General features: G+C 48.9%; 7 protein-coding genes across 7 annotated transcripts; 2 read left to right on the top strand and 5 right to left on the bottom strand.

Annotated features, from left to right (window-relative positions):
• Positions 1-227: 227 nt before the first annotated feature.
• Positions 228-1,629, bottom strand: N7484_003113 (SDR family oxidoreductase; the record flags this gene model as incomplete). Its single annotated transcript, XM_057113533.1, has 4 exons — positions 228-878; positions 927-1,103; positions 1,154-1,281; positions 1,335-1,629. 4 exons carry the CDS (start codon positions 1,627-1,629, stop codon positions 228-230), a joined length of 1,251 nt encoding a protein of 416 aa, XP_056973673.1.
• Positions 1,630-2,071: 442 nt separating this feature from the next.
• On the bottom strand, positions 2,072-4,849 carry N7484_003114 (pentatricopeptide repeat protein; the record flags this gene model as incomplete). Its single annotated transcript, XM_057113534.1, has 1 exon — positions 2,072-4,849. The coding sequence occupies one exon, from the start codon at positions 4,847-4,849 to the stop codon at positions 2,072-2,074; it is 2,778 nt and encodes a 925-aa protein (XP_056973674.1).
• Positions 4,850-5,249: 400 nt separating this feature from the next.
• N7484_003115 (putative tetracycline-efflux transporter) lies at positions 5,250-7,143 on the bottom strand (the record flags this gene model as incomplete). The annotated part of the gene is made up of 3 exons (XM_057113535.1): positions 5,250-5,338; positions 5,391-6,840; positions 6,922-7,143. 3 exons carry the CDS (start codon positions 7,141-7,143, stop codon positions 5,250-5,252), a joined length of 1,761 nt encoding a protein of 586 aa, XP_056973675.1.
• Positions 7,144-7,636: 493 nt separating this feature from the next.
• Positions 7,637-9,059, bottom strand: N7484_003116 (ferrochelatase HEM15; the record flags this gene model as incomplete). Its single annotated transcript, XM_057113536.1, has 3 exons — positions 7,637-8,094; positions 8,157-8,739; positions 8,817-9,059. The coding sequence occupies 3 exons, from the start codon at positions 9,057-9,059 to the stop codon at positions 7,637-7,639; spliced, it is 1,284 nt and encodes a 427-aa protein (XP_056973676.1).
• Positions 9,060-9,450: 391 nt separating this feature from the next.
• Positions 9,451-14,311, top strand: akuA (uncharacterized protein; the record flags this gene model as incomplete). Its single annotated transcript, XM_057113537.1, has 7 exons — positions 9,451-9,513; positions 9,583-10,194; positions 10,248-11,094; positions 11,149-11,252; positions 11,306-11,530; positions 11,586-11,674; positions 12,256-14,311. 7 exons carry the CDS (start codon positions 9,451-9,453, stop codon positions 14,309-14,311), a joined length of 3,996 nt encoding a protein of 1,331 aa, XP_056973677.1.
• A 1,291-nt stretch (positions 14,312-15,602) lies between these two features.
• On the top strand, positions 15,603-17,864 carry N7484_003118 (Phenol hydroxylase C-terminal dimerization; the record flags this gene model as incomplete). Its single annotated transcript, XM_057113538.1, has 5 exons — positions 15,603-15,743; positions 15,809-16,778; positions 16,830-16,852; positions 16,917-17,376; positions 17,470-17,864. 5 exons carry the CDS (start codon positions 15,603-15,605, stop codon positions 17,862-17,864), a joined length of 1,989 nt encoding a protein of 662 aa, XP_056973678.1.
• Positions 17,865-18,286: 422 nt separating this feature from the next.
• On the bottom strand, positions 18,287-19,264 carry N7484_003119 (DUF3431 domain-containing protein; the record flags this gene model as incomplete). The annotated part of the gene is made up of 2 exons (XM_057113539.1): positions 18,287-18,956; positions 19,020-19,264. The coding sequence occupies 2 exons, from the start codon at positions 19,262-19,264 to the stop codon at positions 18,287-18,289; spliced, it is 915 nt and encodes a 304-aa protein (XP_056973679.1).
• Positions 19,265-20,199: the final 935 nt, after the last annotated feature.

Raw genomic sequence — 20,199 nt, forward strand, 5'->3', positions numbered from 1 at the left:
AAAATTCAAAAAAGTATGCTGAATATCTCGAGGTTGCCCATGAGAAATTTCTAATTGGCCCAATCCCAGGTAGTCAAGCAAAGGTCTTTAAAGACTGGTGATATCAATTACATGCACCGATGCATCAACTTATATACGTAAAGCGTGACTGCATATTGGATTTGCCACCGGTCAATTGTGTGTCAATTTTTAGGGTCAAGGTCTATCAGCAATGCGAATCCCTAAACTCATAGTATCAATCCTGCCTTCCTAAACATCTCAAAAGTTTCCAGCCATCCCTGAACATGATCTCTGTCCCCTTCAAATCCTGTACCCCTAATTTTCTCCAAACTGAGTTGCCGGTCAAAAGTCAACCAGTAGCCCACACTATCAAGCTGCCGCCTTCCAGCACTAACGCCTCCACTAACAGCATTCACCCGCCCAAGCGCTGCAAACTTATCCTGATGCTCGGTGATATACTCTCCAGGCGTCAAGAATTCAGTGGTTTTGGGTAGCTCGCCTGCCTTCAAAGTATCACCAATGGCTTGTGAGTCCTCGACGGGTCCCACACCCACCAGGCCGAACCAACTTGCTAGTTGGGGCCACAGCTCACCATACTTGCAAGGATTCTCGTTATCAGCGATATTAAACAAGTGACCCTCACCACATATCTCAGGATGCAGTGAAGCATATATCATGAACCGGGCAAGTGTGCTGCTTGATACTGGAGTGAACAGCGAGTTGGCGCCGGCCACACTACCAGGGAATGGTACCTGCACGGCACTTGTGCTGGACCCTGGTGTTTCAGGTCCAATCCCATGGTTGTAAGCCCATAGTGATAGGTACTGAGCCCAATGTAGTGCTAAGCTGAACTGGGAACCATTGGGAGTGAAACCAACCTTAATTGATGTTAGCTGTGCTCTCAGAAGCATTAAAAAAATACTGACAATTGCGTCTGGACAGACTTCGCACCATGTCCATTGCTTTCCCTTGCTCTTTTCATTGAGAAGCTTGCGGTATGCTGGGTAAACAATTGTCTTTGCGGCTTCGATCGGAAGCCTGTTCACCATACCCTCGGTCAAGGGAGGAGTGAATGTGCCCCCGGGACTGTATATACCGTATCCCTGTTCCTTTTAGTATGTAAAAACCAAAACGGTTAGTGGTGATCACTCACCCGCGTTCCGCCAGGGACCACCACGAATTGCAAGTTGGGACTTATCAAGCCGTGGGCATCGATGACATTCTTGAACATTCGCAGATTGGTGGCGAATTCCTCACTTTCGTCCTTAACCGCGGTGAAAACTGCGATAGTAAGTTTTTGAGTCTTCATATACTAGGATGGAGAACGACGTTACCAAGGTAATAGATATGGGTTACACTTTCAACTTCTCGGACTGCGTGTTTAAGAGTCTCTGCCAATGTAGCGCCATCGCCGTGACGAAGGTCGATGCCTGACACGAGTTGCAGGTCTGGTCTGTCTGGGGCCGATGTAGGCCAATGAGATTCAGAGAGGGTAATCGGGCGGTTTGTTATCGCGGTGACTTTGGAAAAAGTGCCGGCATCAGGGTAGGCACTCAAAAGTTGGTTTACCAGAGCCCAACCAATGAGGCCGGATGCGCCAAACACGATGGCATGATTGGAGTCGCCCATTTTGGCTGGAGAATGTTGATGGCATGTATGTTTTCCACTGAGGGGGAATAGTTGATTTTTAAACTCGCATGATCTGCAAACTATAATGAGAGAGTTCATGTTCATGATCCACTTTCTCCATGATACACCATGACTCATCATGGGTCATAAGTTAACTAACGCATCAATCCGCGCATATGGGTGGAGGAGCTTGGCACGAAGATTTATTTCCTTCTGTTGGTATTTCTTTTTATGAAACTCTTTTGTTATTCTTCTTCAAGTGATCTTAATTCTTCTTAAGATTCCGACTTTCATTGGGAGCATGCCAATTCTGTAGTGAGAGTTTGCTGCAGAGAACCAGGAAGTACTACGTAGTAGAACCAGAGGCATGTCAATGCAGGTGTTCCAATCATCTTTGGATTGAATGTACAGTGTTGATGATATTATAATACAAAAAGAATATTTACAGCGATACCGACACTGTTTGAGGTTGTACAGGATATTCGGGATGCTCTGGTTGTCGGCGATTGGATTGCACCACCATACGCTCGCTCCACCAATAATCCAACTCTCTCTTGGTGAACTTCTTTCGGTCAATGACATAGTCAAATTCCATCTCTTCGTCAAATGCCTTGATTGTCTCTTCGATCGTCGTAGACATGGGCAGCTCCTGGCTTTTACCCGGTGGGTTGCAAAGCCGAGCCCGCGACTGCTTCTTCAGCTCGGGATCTGTAGTGAAATCCATCCAGTACTGGCTTCCGTCATGCTTCTGTTTCAGAACGGCAACAAGCCCTCGCAGTGTCTCCACGACAGACGGAGAAAATCTCGATTCCCACACAGACATCAGACGTTCAACTTCAACGACAAAGTCGCGACGGATTGATTCTCCGCGAGCAAGAAGTGTCATTATGCACCACCACACGCCGCGGGGATTGTTGACATATGTGAAGGCACGAATAAACATCTTGAGCTGGACTTGATCGAAGCCGTAAGTTTTGCGCCATTTGGACATGTAGATGGCCTCGAGGAGGTTCACAGCGACGAGGGGACGGCGGAGCGAGATCATGCGACGAGCAACAGCCGCTGAGCAGTGATGCTTGACAGTTAATCTCTCATTTTGGGCACAAATTTCGTAAAATTCGAAGAGAGCCAGTTTGATCAATGTGCTTTCGCTGACCATACGGCGGTCCAGCTGCATCACCTGCTGGAAAAAAATTGGGGCGAAACGCGGCGTGCGCTCGGTATATCGGTGTGATGGCTGTTTGGTGAATTCCGTCCAGTGCTTCTTGATTATGTTTTGGGCATCTTCAAGACCGCTCTTGCCTCCGTGGAGAAGAGTCGCAATGGCGACAAGCTGGATGTGAAGCGGCTTGGGGGTGAAGCCTCTCTCGACACCTTGCTGAAAGAGGTCTTGTACCTCGAGGAATTTGCCAACATGGATATAATGCTCCATTCGCTTGTGCATCGGAACATATAAATTGACGGAGCTCTTGGAAAGAGTCTTGACAATATGAGATTCCGATCGCTTGGCTTGATCACCGATTGGGGTCAATTTGTCCTTTTCGATGTTATAGTATTCAGCGCCAACGCCCATGATACGCCGAGACATGGAGACCATTCCATATTGTTTCTTCGCCGACTGGAGCATTTTCCAGAAACCTACTGGCGTATTTTGCATAGCCAGCCGACGTGCTTCTAAGATTCTCATGGTTGCATCGTGGTCGATTCCAGTATTCCATTGGCGCTCGTCAGCCATGAGAGTGAACTTTGTCAGAATCTCGGGCTCACATCGTTCTACTAATCCTTCAATGCAGTGTCGGTGAAGAACCTTATCAGGCTTAAGGTTGAACTCGATGATGCAGTTTTCAAGAAAACTCCAAATTTCAGACCCAGAGTGAGAGGGCCAAAACTCTAGCCAGAGCCGGTCAAAGACCTGGCAAAAGTTCTGTTTCTGCTTTGTGAATCCAAGTTCATGCATCTCACGCATTCCGCGGAGGACACCGATCCAATCACATTGTAAGGCTTTGCCATACAACAAAAGACCGAGAGTACGGCAGCCGGGTTTGGCGCCGTGCTTTGTTTCCATGTCACGAATGATGGCTTCCGCATCCTCATATTGACCCGCATCAACAAATGCTTTGACCAGCGCATTAAAGACCTTTTCGGTTGGATTTCGTTCGAGTTCGGTAAGACTGCCCAAAATCTTTCGAAATTCCTTGCTGATCAATTCAACGTTGTGAGTCTTTCTCCAGAGGCCATCAAGATATGCTCCGCAAAGGCCACCACTCTCGTCATATTTGATACTTGAGTAGAAGAGCCACTTAGCAGCACTCAGCCGGTTGGATTCAATAAGACACCGAAGAGTGACTTCCAGCAAATAGACCGGAATAGTGAACTTGAAACGATACTTATCATATACCACCGCCGCAGATTCGACATGACCTGCCTTTGCAAGCATATGTATCATGGTAGCCCACAGATTTGTGTCCACAATTGACACCTTTTCGATGCGATTAAAAATAGACCGAGCAATAAACACATTGCCTTGCAAACAATTCGCTGTGTAGATCTCATAGCCAAGCGCTCGCCTGTTCCATGAGATTACTTCATTTGAGGATGTCCCCTTGAGAAACAGATTGGCAGCATCCACCGCCCGTCGTTCCACCAATCTATCCCTTATTGATTCTTCCAGTGTAGGCCGACCCTTTACCCGTCGAGCTTCGTCCTCTTCAAGCTCTCTAGCCAATGCAACTTGGTTTTGGTGGCTACTTGTCGGATCTTGGAATTCTGTTGCGAGGGCCTTGAGCGAGGTCGGGCGGATTGCCAATGTAGGCCGAAGATACCGAGTCGGCCGAGTCATAGGGGGAGGCAGGTTGTTGTCAATATTTTGTTCAAGGGTGCTCTGGTCAATGTCAACCGGAGACCCCTCGCTCCCGCTGCCAGATGACGGCTTGTGCTTCAAAGAATCTAAGCCCAGAAACTCACCAGCTTCTGCCGCGTCCATCATGAGTGCAAGGCGTCTGGCAGAAGCCGTGGCATCATAATTTGGTGCCGATGTCCGGATTGTACGCTTATTCTCAATGATCTGCTCAGCCACGCGAATCCGTCGGTGGACATCGTAGGTAATGGCGCCAACGGTACAGAAGGTTCCCACGGAGCCAGCGAAGGCCAATTGGCGGAGGACGCGGAGGGCATTGCGTGAAGGGACGGCCGGCGTCGAATTGGCGGCTTTGGGGAACATGGTGTGCGCCGCCCAGTGCGCGCTGGATTTACCAGCGGTTCATCAATGGCTCCAGCGATAGAGGATGAACAGGAGGTAACTGTTCAGAAATCCTCTACTCGGGACACCGTGGTCAAAGTGAAGCTTGAGTTGTGCCAGAAGGCAATTGATGTTGGGGAGGGTCAAAGGGTAAACTCGGGCGACTTTTTTCGGAAACTCGAAAAAGCTGCGCGATTGTGCCGTGTCGCCCGCCGGACTTTATTGATCGGATTCGATCGGCTGATGCTACTTCGATCTTACGATTGTTGAACACTCATAAAAGGCAAATTTTCGTGACAAATTCTACATTAACTGAGCTCTTCAAAACTTCTATTGATTGTGACTTGCAGAAAATTGTACCTTCAGGGCAGATTCTATCTGCTTATCGTAAAAGCAATTGATCCTCCTCGTCTTCTCCATCTTCGTTAGCCTCGACCGCTATGTCAAATGCAGGCTCATCGTCAAGGGTCACTATAACAGCAGAGTCAGCGCGTTTCCTGATAGATCACGAGAAGCAACGTACCATGTGGTCGAATAAAGAAGCTCAAGAAACTGGCAGCTCCAAAGACAGATGCAAGAAGCATAAAAACTGTTTGAGGATGTGACCTAACAGTCAAACTATAGATCAAATTGAAAACCGTAGGTGCAACCACCCGAGCCAGAGCATGCAAAAGGCCTGTTGCGCCAAGCAACTGTCCAACGCGGTCATGCGGCACATGCTTAGTGAGCGCAGACTGGATTGTCGGGGGTCCCATTCCACCAAGACAAGTGATAATACCTGAAGCAAGCCAGGCAGTGCCTGTCTTCGATAGAGTAAAGCAAATATACCCAATAATATCGAAGAGAACAGATATGCGAATGATTATGACGTCGAGCATATCGGACCCGCGAATCATGCCATCGTCAGGGGTCGGCGTGCGGAAAAGCCAGGAGATGAGAGGTAAGAATACAAATAGGTTGATGGTGCGCAGACCATTGACTATCGCAACGAACAGACTCATTTCCACATTCCCCCAGTCGAACATATACTCGGCGTAAATAATGATGACCTGTACCGTGCCCATGGCGACGCCGAATAAAGCCACATCCATCATGGCCAGCATGAGGATATTGCGGCGCAGAGCTGGGCTAGCACCTTTCCGGTTGGGGAAAAGAACACTCGGTCGCCCAACGGCAGGCCAAAGAATTTTCAGAGGGGTAACGAGGTTCAATGGGTTGAGAGCCTTCCAGGAGTACCATTTGGGCTCATCGTCTGTCGCCTTGAAACGGTGCTTAGCACGAGCCACCAGTTGAAGTTCCTTGGATAAGGACTCAGGAACCACTAAAATAACACACAAGGAAAAGAAGGCATGCAATAAAAAGCCCGTGTAGAACACGGGCAACGAGCTTCCTGTCTTACTGATGATATATGCTGCACCGCTCGGCCCAGCTGCCACACCCAAAAACAGCGCACCATGAAATAAACCAAATGCCACACTCCGTCGGTTGGGAGGTGTGCAATCGGTTGCGTAAGAGTGAAGCACCACCTGGGCACCGGTGATAGATCCACCCAGTCCGTCCACCAGCGCTCCGAGCAGGAACAGGTTAACGGAGAGAGCTTCGGGCCATGTTCCCAGAAAACAGGTGATTGATTCACTGATCGCAGAGCATGTCCCGCACAGAGCAATCAACTTGGTCCGGCCGTAGGCATCCGATAAGCGGCCGAGCCGGGGACTGACCAGGGCTGCGACGAGACCAGAAATGAGGTTGATGTATAGCTGCAGCTGGGCAACCTTGGATTGAACATCGGGTATCCTACACTGAGGATTATCTCCGGATATAATCACGGGGAGGTATGTGAAATGAGGATCTTTGAGACTCCTTTCATAGAGATAATTGCGGCATACTAGATCCCTCATTAGAGTAACCTTGGGGACAGCCAAGCCGCCAAATCCAATGGTGAAGACCAATGTAAATGGGAGTAACCAGTATATCTGGTATCAAGACAAACTGTTAGATTAAAGAGGATCAAATGATACATTTTATCCTGTATCGCTGGCATTGAGTTCGCTTACACTTGGTCTCCTCCATCGCGGTCGTGTGTCTGGGTCTGTGTCGCGAAGCTGCGGTACTTCCTCTGGCCACTCATCATCCCCTTCATTGCTGGCTAGCAGCGGCTCATGGTGCACGTTTAAGACCGTGCCATCTGCAGTACAACGTGTCTCTTGAACCAGACTCTCGGTGGCCTGTTGCACATCCAGAGCGGATTCGCCTGCGAAGAGCTCCTCGTTCTCCATTTTGGTGATGAATCCCTTGGAGGATGCGGGGTGAGAATCTATCGCATGCTACTGAAAGGAAAATCGAGGCGATAGACGTGCAATGGTTCCAAATTTGGGACTAAACAGGGAATGAGGGGATAATTGGGTTTCATGCGTCAGCGTTTTTGTCTTATCAATCAAGCTTGGAAATGCGCCCGATAGCAATCGGTGGATGGATCCACATCCGAGGCACTCGACACTGCATAATATCCGAACGCTTCGGTCATTTGCCTTTTAACTCCGACTATTTTTGTAGATACCTGATCTCGTAATTATGAAGTCTACGTCAAATCCCGAGGAACTGTCTCCATTAACATCCCAAATTCCACAATTTTAATTTATACAAGATCCTGAAACGTGGCCGAATTAACTCCTCAACCCCACCCGCCCAGCACTATATTTACATACACAAAAGCCCGCGTGTATAAGATAAGCCAGAAAACCAAAATAGATGATAAGAGAAGTGCAAACCTCACACAACAAGAGACGAGAGCTCCTTCCCGGCGAAGAATTTCTTCTGCTCGAGGCATCGCTCACTGCGACAGCCCTGGCAACGCAGGGTCATCTGGGCAGAGCAAGGCTCGTTCTTCTGTAAATGTTCATGTGCAATATCTGCAAGACCTTGGATGAAGGTCTGGTTACCATTCAAACTCTCTGCGCGCTTAACGCCAGGGCTGTTGGCTTCCTCCATAACCTCCAGATCTAACTCGTACAAGGTCTCAATGTGGTCACTGGTGAAAGCGATGGGCACAAGAATCAAATCGGATTGCCCGCGCTTAACATAGTTCATCACTGTGTCAGAGGTCTGTGCGCCAAGCCAGGCAGAGGGGCCCACTTGGGACTGCCAGCACAGGCGGTAGGGGTTGCTGAACTTGAGTCGCTGCATTACAGCGTGAACAGTCGCGGCAACTTCGGAGGGATAAGGATCACCTAAATAGATAGAAAAAGATACGATTAAAAAAGCTCTGCTCCTCGCATGAAACAAAACTTACCTCGGTTAACAACACTCATGGGCAAGCTGTGCGCAGAGAAGAGTAGCACCACCTTGTCCCGCTTATCCTCCGGGTAAGTCATCAGCTGGGCCTCGATGTTTTGCGCAAACGCCTCAACCAGGCCAGGGTGAGTGGGCCATCGGTCGATGACACTCCAGTTGATCGCGCCAGTGGCATCCACGTCTCCATTAGCACGCTTTCCTTCCAGGCGATTCTGCCACTTCCACAGCTCGTTCAGTGAACTGCCAGTGGTGGAGCACGAGTACTGTGGATATTGCGTGAAAGCGACCGCACGACCTCCCTTGCCATTACCGAATCCATCCTCGAACAATTGGTTGTACATCTCCTCCGTCAACGGAGCGGCGTAGCGAAAGGCGACGTAGGGCTTGTGTGGCGCGGTCTCTGGAGAGATCTTATCCAATAGCTTACACATCTCCGCACACTGATATTCCGACCATTTGCGAATTGGCGAGCCTCCGCCGATATCTGCGTACTGCTTCTGGATCTTGGGGGTTCGTCGGCGGGCAAGAAGAGGTCCAATATATGATTGCAGACGTCCCAGGGGAATCAAATCGCCGTCAGACTGAGAAGATAAGAAAGGATCATAGTCAGAACAGATACAATGCCTTTAGAGCCACTAGAGGGCCACGGGAAACATACAAACAGCCTGCTCAAAAAGTCCTCCACCTGGTCGGTTGTGGATGGTCCACCCATGTTCATAAACACCATCGCAGTTGGTCCCTTGGCACCAGTAGCATCCTGCGTGACTGGTGGTACTGCTGTCGCGAGACCGCATCGCTGGTCTCTGCTATAGCCCACGAAGCTTCGGGTGGCTGAACGGAAGGCCGGGGTAGCAACGTTGTTCCATAACCGACACGGAGCTGCAATGCTGCGGAATGCCATGATAATAAAATTATGAAAGTAATTCGAGTAAACAAAAGGCAACTTAGAATGGAAATTAACACAGTCTTAAACGCAAGGCATTCCAAGGAGAGGTGGGCAGGGGCGATTTCAATCGAGATCACAAATCACAAGATTCCAGATCGCCGGAAAGCTTGCGGCCCGCGGCCAATTTGTTGGCAATTGCTGGAGCCCTCGACCAATGAACGCGCGCGGGGAGTCAGCAGCTCTGGTCACATGACCTTCGCGTCTCCCCCGCGTCAAACATGTCAAACACGGTCCATCCGGCGCGTCTCAAGGCAACAATGACGCCACTGCCTGGTCTATAAAGCGGCCCTCGGTGTTCTTTTCTTCTTCTCATATCCATTCCCTGCCTCAATCCTAAGAAGTAGTGATGGCAGAAGATAGTAACGCGCGTGATGAGGAGCCCTTTGAAGAGGAGGAAGTGGATGAAACCGTGAGTACCGATAATACAGCTATATTCGAATGCAGTCAGCCCTAATCACTTTTCGATTGGGAAATTCAGAGCTTCAGAGCGGTCAAAGATGCAGTCCTCTTCGCTATTGATATCAGCAGCTCGATGCTGACGCCCCGTGGCTCGTCTAACCCAAAGAAATCTAGCGAGGAGTCCCCGGCATCTGCAGCCCTTAAGTGCGCATACCATCTGATGCAGCAGCGCATCATATCGAATCCTAGCGATACGATGGGTGTCCTCCTCTACGGAACCCAGTCATCCAAATTTTACAATGAAGATGGAGAGGGGGCCGGCGATCTCTCCTATCCTCACTGTTATCTGTTTACCGACCTCGACATTCCTTCAGCGCACGAAGTAAAAGAGCTTAGAGCTCTTGCAGAGGATGAGAAGGAGGCCCAGAAGATTCTGGAGCCCTCCAAAGAACCGGTGTCCATGGCCAATGTTTTATTTTGTGCCAACCAGATCTTCACGTCCAAAGCTCCAAACTTTCTCTCGCGCCGACTGTTCATCATTACCGACAATGATAACCCTCACGCAGAGAACAAGTCACTTCGATCAGCTTCCACAGTGCGTGCAAGGGACTTGTATGATCTGGGTGTCACAATTGAACTCTTCCCTATTTCCCGAGTTGGTCATGAATTTGACACTTCACAATTCTATGATGTGAGTTTCCGGTCTAGCATTCATCAATCACAGCGCGGGACTGATAATCACAGGATATCATTTACAAAACTTCCCCCAGTGATGGCGAGGCCCCGGCCTACCTCCAGCCTGATACAAGCACATCCACTGCACAAGGAGACGGAATCACGTTGCTCAACTCTCTCCTTTCGAGTATCAACTCTAGATCCGTGCCCCGGCGGTCAATCTTTTCTAACATTTCCCTGGAGATTGGACCTAATCTCAAAGTTTCCGTGAATGGTTATCTATTGTTAAAAAGGCAACAGCCGGCGCGAAGCTGCTACGTCTGGCTGGGCGGAGAGAAACCCCAAATTGCCAAGGGAGTCACTGCACTTCTAGCAGATGATACAGCGCACACAGTTGATAAAACTGAAATTCGAAAGGCATACAAATTCGGTGGTGAACAAGTTTCATTCACGCCAGAGGAGCAGCTATCATTGAGAGACTTTGGGGAGCCCGTGATCCGAATTATTGGATTCAAGCCGCTGGCTACTCTACCCATATGGGCCAATATCAAGCACCCTACATTCATCTACCCTTCCGACGAAGATTACATTGGTTCTACACGCGTCTTCTCTGCATTACAGCAAAAGCTCCTCAAAGACCGCAAACTTGCCTTGGTTTGGTTCATTTCCCGCAAGAAATCTTCGCCTGTCTTGGCTGCCATGATTTCTGGTTCTGAAAAGATTGACGAGAATGGTGTCCAGAAAATGCCGCCTGGGATGTGGATCATTCCACTTCCATTCGCGGATGACATGAGGAAAAACCCGGACTACAGTTTTTCTTCGGCTCCCGAACCCCTGATTGATGCGATGAAGCAAGTAGTGGGGCAGTTACAGCTTCCGAAGGGTGTATACGAGCCTCAAAAATATCCTAATCCTGGTCAGTTTTCATTTTGAGCAGTGGCAGAGCTTGGTAGTACTAACATACTGGCAGCGCTTCAATGGCATTACCGTATTCTGCAAGCTTTGGCTCTTGACGAAGACCATCCGGGGGATCCAGAGGATAAAACTGTTCCCAAATATCGACAAATCGACAAGGTAGACACTCTCAATTCCCCCAGGTGAGATATTAAGGCTGATTGGTTTTGCAGCGTGCCGGTGAATACGTTCTACAATGGGCCACAGAGCTCGATGCTCAAAATGAGAAGATTTTTGGGGGAACTGCTGCCACTAAGACGACCCTGGTCAAACGTGGCCCAAAAAGCCATGCTGAGGATGAAAGTGGTCCACCAACAAAAAAGACCAAGGTTGAAGTTGGAGCATATGATATGGATGACGAGATAAAACGGAACTGGGAGAAGGGAACTCTGCCCAAGGTAAGCACACCAACCTATATCCATACGGCTATGGCTAATTGATGCAATTTTATAGCTCACGGTGCCAATACTGAAAGAGTTCCTCAATGCTCATGGTCGCTCCGCAGCTGGCAAAAAGGCCGACCTCGTAGAACGGGTAGAGCAGTATTTTGAAGATAAGCTTTGAGCTATTTGCTTCTCGCTTTATGTAACGAGTGATGACCCAAATTATTGCATTTTATGCTTTATCGGATTTCCGATTTACTAAGAGCTCAGTCAATGCTGACCAATTGCCGATGTGGCGATTATGTGGGGTATGTGGGGATCCCCAAAGTGCTCTTGTCCTTGCCCTATCGTAAATTCCAATGAAACCAATTCAGCCCGGGAAAACTCGAACACAGACTCATTTGGACAACATTCACATTGTCGGGTTAGATCGCCGGGATCACTGTGTATATGTACATCTGTATGTACAGCTGCTAAATACTAGGCGGAGATTGGCACAGTTCATCCCGCCGCCACCCCAACCTAAATGAGCAGCAAGATGAATGGCATACGCTCACGCAACGACCGGAAATGCCACGCATGTAACAAGACATTTTCCAAGAAAGAACATCTTACAAGACATATCCGAGGTCACACAAAAGAAAGACCCTTCCCATGTTCCATCTGTGGGAAGTTGTATTCTCGAAGGTCTGTGCAAGCGGATGGTGCTCTAAACAGAACCACATTAATATTTATCATAGTGATGTTGTTCGGCGTCATGAAAGAAGCCACCATGAGCAGCACTCTGAACAACAGGTTGATAATCATCTTGAAGAATCCTCGACAAATTTTCCAGATGGCCCTGACATACTGACGCCAGTATCAGCAGCCGAGTCGCTCAGACGGCTGTCAGGAATTACATCTATTCCAGAGGACGTGACTTCACATCACCCCAGCGCAAGCATTGCAAGTCTTGTACCACTCAATACTGGCTATGCACCCGGAATAGATTTATCCTCGCGTGATGATGCAGCACAAGGAACAAGCTCCAACTCGGGGTCTGGGGCATGGTTCCTAGAAGACGATTTCGACGTCAGCGCTCTAGATTTCTCACTCACCTCTACCATATCCGAATGGGCTCAGTACTCAAATGTCTTATCAGGCCCTCCTTTACCAGAGGAGCCGCCGGATATATTCACACCGATACAAAGCTCCCTGCCTGACGCGGAGTCAGAATATCCCCCAGCAGATACCATGAAACGCAAATGGTTTTCCCATATGGAGCATCAACCTAGCCGAGGATTTGACAAGACAAGTCAAAGTTATCCTGGCCATATCAAGGCCAATGAGTCGTACCGAGTGGGTCTATCTCAAAAGCTTCGGCCACGGATGGAGGATGAGGCACTTCCCACGTCTGAGCAACTGAACCTCTTTGCTAAGCTTTATTTCCACCGATTTCACCCACTACTCCCAATAATTCATACTCCATCCTTTCGACCCACTGCAGAGAACTCTCTCTTATTCTTGTCGTTATGTTCCATCGGTAGCCTTTTCGTCGGATCATCGCGTGCTGTTATGCAAGGTTCTAGAATATTCGAACGGTTGAATAAGGCGATACTGGCATCTTGGGAATCCTTCTTATCACAGAGCCGACCAGATGCCTTGTCTATGGTTCAGGCCGCCATTCTCGGTCAAACATATGCCATATTAGCCGGTGAGCCAAAACGTCTTGTTCTGGCAGATGTTCTGCACGGCACAGTCGCAGCTTGGGCTCGTGAAGCAAATAGACTCGGGTCACTCTGTACCCGGGCACTTGATTTATCAGACAACAGCAGTATTGAGACAAGCTGGCATCGATGGATCGATCATGAGCAACGAGCACGAGTCCAAGTAGCGCTACACATCCACGACGCTGAACTTGCAACTTTGCTTCACCACCAACCAATACGCAGCCATCGATTCCGCCAATTCCCTAAAATCTCGTCGGACGCCTTGTTTTCAGCGCCCACAGCTTCAAAATGGGCTGCTGTATACCGCCAGTCTCTAGAAACTTCTCAGGGAGATAGTCCAATTTACACCCAACTCCCTCGCTCTCTGGATCCACTCCCAGTTGCCGGGATATCATCTCGCTTTGCAGCCTACGGTCTATTAGAGAGTATCAATGCCCGTTTGATCGATGCGAAACAATCAGATGGCTTCGATCACCACGTCTGTGCGGAAATATCAAGCCTCCTAATCGCCTGGCGGAAAGCCTATTACACACCATCCCAAAGCATCGAAGGAGACATATTCTGTCTCCCCGTTCTCTGGCACTCGACCTTCATATCCCTTTACGCAGACCTCGATCTCCTCGAACAAGCAATCGGCAGAGATGGCCACTATCACACTATACAAGCTACAGCTCCCACTCGAGAGTGGTCTACATCCCTAAACGCCAGTCGCTGCCTTATCCATGCCTCATTGATCGCGCAATACATAGAAAAAATGAGTATGTCTTCGGAGCCAGCCATCCATGTTCCACGAGCGCTATTTTCAGCCGCACTCACTTATTTCGTTGTCGCGCGTTTTGCGCCGAAACATATTGTTCCCGCTGAGGCTTTTGCGTCACCAGAGTTCAAGATTCTGGGTGATGATAATTCTGCTATGGAGCCTTGTTTTCCGGATCTGCAGCTTGGGAGCAGCGGGGGTTCTGTGATTGCGGATATGGACCACTTGTATCGCTTAGTGGATTTGTTGCAACGAGGCGGGCGTTGGGGAATTTCGCTGGCTTTTGCAGCAGTTATTTCTGCGGCTTTGGAGGGGGGCGCGGAGTCTTAATTGATCCATAATTGTATTTCCATTTTTTTTGTTTGACCTCGTTGACCTTGTAACATAATTTGCTCTTGTCTATCTAGGAACTCAATGGCTATAGTAATTATAAACACGCTAGGACATGTATAGTCAACTCCCGCTATGGTACGGCGGGTTATAGCACACTCCTGCTTATAGCACACTCTCACTTATTGCACACTCCCGCTTATTGCACACTCCTGCTTATAGCACACTCTCACTTATTGCACACTCTCACTTATTGCACACTCTCACTTATTGCACACTCCCGCTTATTGCACACTCCCGCTTATTGCACACTCCCGCTTATTGCACACTCCCGCTTATTGCACACTCACCTTTGTACACTAAGTCATCAGCTTAGTCATTCTTACCAATCAATCAGAATGCCTGAATACTCTACAACCCCCCTGTCTAAGTGCGTTAGACCGGCCACCTAAGCACCTACTACACCAACACCAAAACTCTATATAATGAAGTGACTGATCAGCTTAGTAGTGATAGTATAGTACTACTTGATCAATTTTCTAGACTTTATTCGAGGAAGGTATCATAACTTAAGATATCGATGGGTAAGATATATCCTTGGATGGCGGGATGTACTATAAACGGGAGTTGACTGTACAAGCTTTTTCCAACTACTACCCGATTTCATTTTGAGAAATTCAATAAGGTATAATCGATTCTCGCAATGTTGAGTGCTTAGCCGATGTTCTGCACACATCCGAAATTGACTCACCCCGCAAGATTCTACATAGACCGGCGGGGTGGTGTTCCCACCTTTGCGGGGTGCCACACGTCACCAATTCAGCACCTCAGCTACAGCATTTTGTTGCTCCGCGTTGTGAAAATATATTATGTTATTACGGCTGAGGGCCACAATCATTCTTAGTTCACTTTGGAAAGATAGGGAAATCTCTGAACTTGTTCTGTCATACGTTGAAGGCTATACCTCTGTTTTGCTTTGTGTAATCTAGTACGTACGTCCTCGAGAATCTTGAGGCGCAATGCGCCTGGCAGCTATTAGATAATAGTGAGTAAATCATGAGGACCATCATCATATAATTCAATTTTCCGGGGGATGAACGCATACTACGCTCCCCGCAAAGTACCCTTCCAAGGTTGTGGGGTATAGTGCCCTACCCCGTAGACGCAAAGATACCTTAGGTATAGCCGCAGAACCGAAGCAGGTATAAGTATGCCTAGGTATCTGGGTTACACTTCTTTGGCTCCTCGACATACCTATTTTCTCCCTAGATTCTTGCCGACTATTCCCAAGATGCCTGTCTTCACTGAAAATGCATCTTCCTCACGAGATCTCCGGGTTTTACCATCTTTTGCACCTCCATTACCTCGTCTCGCTCCAGCATTTGAGCCAGAGAATAATCCAGAAGAGAAATATGAAGTGCTAGTTGTGGGCGTATGTCCACAATCAAACCCAACCCGGTGCCCCGAGACAACACCTAACGCAACCTATAACCACAGGCAGGCCCATCCGGCCTGATGCTCACCCTCCTCCTCGCCCGCTATGGTCTAACCGACAAATCCCTCCTATGTATCGACGCAAAGCCCAGCACCCTAAAATCTGGCCAAGCAGACGGCATCCAACCCCGCACCCTAGAAGTTCTCAAAACACTCGGCATATCCGACGAAATCGAAAACGAAGCATGCCAAATGTGGCAATTTGCATTCTGGAACCCATCTTCCCACCAAGACAAGATCATCGAGCGCACGGCCGTCGTCCCGGACGTTATCCCAGCTGCTCGCTTCAAGTACGAAGCGACGATCCATCAGGGTCGGGTTGAACGGATCATGGAAACCGATTTACTTCGGTACTCTGCTCGAGGTGTGCTGAGGAATACCAAGTTGATTGACGTGTGCATTGATGATAGTGACATGGAGTTTCCCGTCCTGGCACGGATCTCGGTAAGTGGTGTTGAGAGGTCTGTACGAACCAAACACCTTGTTGGTGCTGATGGTGCGCATTCGGTGGTGCGGAGATCAATGGGGTTGAACTTGGAGGGCGAGTCGCTGGACCATATCTGGGGTGTTGTGGATTTGGTTGCTGAGACTGATTTTCCTGATATTCGGCGCCGGTGTGCAATTCATTCGCCTGCCGGGTCAGTCATGATTATTCCGCGAGAGAGGATTATTACTGGAGAGTATTTGACTAGGCTTTATGTGCATGTCCCTGAGACGGTGGTGCCGGATACGGATCAGATGGTGGATGGTGAGTGTAAAGGTGGCAGATGCGAAGATGCGAGGTCGAGAAGGAGTAAGATTACCTTGGAAAGCATCCTGAAACAGGCTGCGGATGCAATGAAGCCATATTCTATTCGGCCTAAAGAGGGTGCTGTGGATTGGTGGGCGGCTTATCAGATTGGGCAGCGGGTTTCGCCCGAGTTCATTGTGAAGGATGCGAGGGGGGTTGCCAGAGTATTTATCAGCGGTGATGGTATGTTATAACTCAATTGATCGGATATCGAAATGCTGACTTTGGATCAAGCCTGCCATACACACAGCCCTAAGGTATGACGTCCCCGAACGAGAGACCACATACATATGTATTCAATGCTGACTACGTCTTCGGCAGGCCGGTCAAGGCATGAATGTCTCCATGATGGACTCATACAATCTAGCCTGGAAACTGATTTACCATATCAATGGACTCACCCCATCATCGACGACCGAATCCCCAACCCCAATCCTCGATACATACCAAACAGAGCGCCACGAAAACGCCCAACAACTCATTGACTTCGACCGCAAGTTCTCAACAATGTTCTCAGGCAAAATGGGTGCCACGGAGGGCCTCACTCAAGAAGAATTCCAGCAAGCTTTCAAGCTTGGAAATGGGTTTACTAGCGGATGTGGTGTCGAGTATCCCGAGCACCAGAATCCGCTCGTTGTGCGCGATGATTTGGGTTGTAACCCCGATAGCAGCCCTATCCGAGGAACGGATTACCTATCTGGAATTCTTCGGCCTGGACGACGGTTGCTGAATGTGAAGTTGCTGAGACATGCGGATGGGTGGCAGCGAGATATACATGATGGTATGGAAAACCTCCCATCCACTTCGTTGACTTGAAGCAAAGAGGCGAGAGGAGAAATTTTGAAAAGTATATAACTAAAATTGTGAATCGCAGATATCCCATCCACGGCTCGTTTCCGGCTCCTCGTTTTGACATCAACAGACCTACTTGATCGGAAGAGTATATCGGCAGAGACACTCACCAGAGTCAGTAAGCTGGTGTCTCAATTCCCAGCTTCTGTCATCGAGCAGATTGTGCTCCACCCCGCACTTCACCGGTCATTCGAGTGGGACGATATCCCCGCGTGCGTGAAGCAGGATGCGGAAATGCGCTTCTATGATGGATCAGCGTTGGAGGATGCGTACAGTATCTACGGTGTTGATCCTGCCAAGGGTGCGCTGGCTGTTATCCGGCCGGATGGGTATGTGGGAATTGTGGTGAGACTTGATGAGACTGTGAGAGTGGAGGATTATTTGAAAGGGTGTATTCGGCCTGTTCTCACGATGTAAAGCATTGGCTCTTTCGATACTAGACCTTAGGAGTTACCAGTAGAAGCAATTCTGGGGCGAAATGAAGAATTGTATATATGGATATAGATTCGTTGTCTATTGAATATTGGAGTATGTTCTATTAACATTCAGATGGAATTGGTCTTGCCCACAGACGCTGTAACGATATTGTCAAATCACCTTTCCTAATGCCGGAACGTAAAGGTATAACAATCGAAGTCTCAAGCAACTCCAGGCTCTCTGCTTGGATAATGCATGGATGATAATGGACAATGCAGGGCGCACGAAAATGGGTATAAAAAATGTCGACAAATATGTGCAAGGTTGACACGAGTTCGTAAGATATGAAGGGCGGATGATAAGCCGGGCTGCATATGTTGTAATGCAGGCTCTAGGTAGAGCGGAAATGTGGTCGATCTGAATTAGCACTGTCCATAAACCTGACAGTAACAAAGCTCCTCATCGGGACAGTAAACCGAGTCCATGCCGAAGATGTAATGCCACAGGAATTCCATCACACGGCCTGATTTCGCATCGGTCAGGTCTGTGTCGAGGAGCCACTGCCGAAACCTCACGTAGTCCTCATGCGGGCGCCTGCGCACCTGATCCTTCGACACGGCAAACTGCGCACAGCATGCTGCAGCAATCTGTTCGGGCTTGCGAATATATTTCTGGTCCACCCGAGAGACCTCGTATGAGGATGAGACGTTGAGCGGCGGTGTGCTAGTGCCCTGGAAAATATCCCACCAGATCTCATCGGTGACGTGCGTGTTGTAGCGGTGGTCGGCCTTGCAACCTGGGTTCCAGTTGCAGCGAAGATTGGCGTAACCGTTCTGTTCGACGAAGCGTGTTTGGAGGTTTTGCATGGCAATGACGTTGTCATGAAGGGGTGCGTCGACGTGCCAGGCCATGAAGAAGCCAGAACGGTGGGCATGGAGGAAAGCAATTGTGGAAGGGAGGACGTAGTAGTGGTCGATGACGTAGGTGAGGTAGGCCATTGCTTCGTGACCTTTGTTGTAGGGGGTGGTGAGGATGTTTTCGTTCATTCGGGTTTCTTCCGAGGGATTGACGATGTAGATGGCGCTTTGCCAGCTAAGGAGGACAATTAATATCAGGTCAAAAAAAAAAAAAAAATGGTGAAAAGAATATACATACTCAGGCAGCTCCTCTCCTACCCAATCGGTATTCTCCTCTTCAAGCTTGGCCATAACAATGACTTTGTCGTCGGGGGTGCCATGGTGCGCAGGCAAATTTGACCCAGATTTTTGATACCACCATTCCACCAAGTATGCGCCAGCGCGGTATTGGTTACAAATATCCTGGATATGTGCCTCCAGTAGGTAAAGGGCGAAGCAGAGAAGCGACACAACGCATAATGCGATGCGCGTTCCACTTTTCATGGTGAATTCGAGAGATTAGAGATGTTCAAGGGAAACCCTTGAGCGGAGCTCTGTTTGTACCGATTTCACCTCCGAAGGGACCAGTGAGCCATTGATGACAAGTCGCAGTAAAGGAATGGGTTCGGGTACGGGAGTTTAAAAAGAAGATAAAAATAAAGAGAGTTGGGGGCGAAGGAATGACTGGGGCGAACGATTATGTAGTCCCAATAGTCGAGGCGGCTTGGCTTTAAAAGGGGAGCAGATAGCGCGCTTTTTAGCCTTAGCGCGGTATACGGTGGGGAGGGACCTGATTAGGTCGCGCTCATCTAATGGGTTTGAGAAGGAAAAAGGAAAGGGAAAAGGGGCCCATAAAAAAGGCGAACCCCGTTTAGGAGGAGAAAAACTGTGGAATGGCAATGTTATTCTAAGTCGCACGTCATTGGCCACCTGAGGGGGCTATGGTTCAGATGTCTCCAGAGTTGGGTTCAGGGGAGTTGGCTTTAGGGGCAGCAGGGGGCTCTACTGGTCCAGGCAACAAAAGCTTGGCTCGCGGAGAAAATAGGCAATACGAGCGACAATGCCTCGCCCCGAGTCTGAGACAAAGGGCTTTAAACTCAACCCGTTACACCGTGAAATACTTTATCCATTTGCATTCCCATGGTTCTCACGTGGCGGTGGAAAGTCTATTGAACATACACAACCTCATGGCAACTATGGCCCAGAGAGATACGGTGGGTTCAGAGGTCCAAGGAAAGTAGATTTGGTGCCGCAGGAAATCGACCCATGCATACGTAGTTCCTCTTTAATCATTGGCCAGCCTCGGATTCATGTGGGGGGCATTCCAAATTAGATGCCCCTCAATCCCCTCTCATTCGATTTCGTGCCAAGAGGAAGGGCTTTGACCCTGTACAAGGAAGCTAGGCTACAGATAATGATCTCAAAGGCGCTGTGATGGA

The sequence above is a fragment of the Penicillium longicatenatum genome, assembly GCF_028827895.1.
Source record: "Penicillium longicatenatum strain IBT 33135 chromosome Unknown contig_2_segment0_segment0, whole genome shotgun sequence".
Classification (NCBI taxonomy): domain Eukaryota; kingdom Fungi; phylum Ascomycota; class Eurotiomycetes; order Eurotiales; family Aspergillaceae; genus Penicillium; species Penicillium longicatenatum.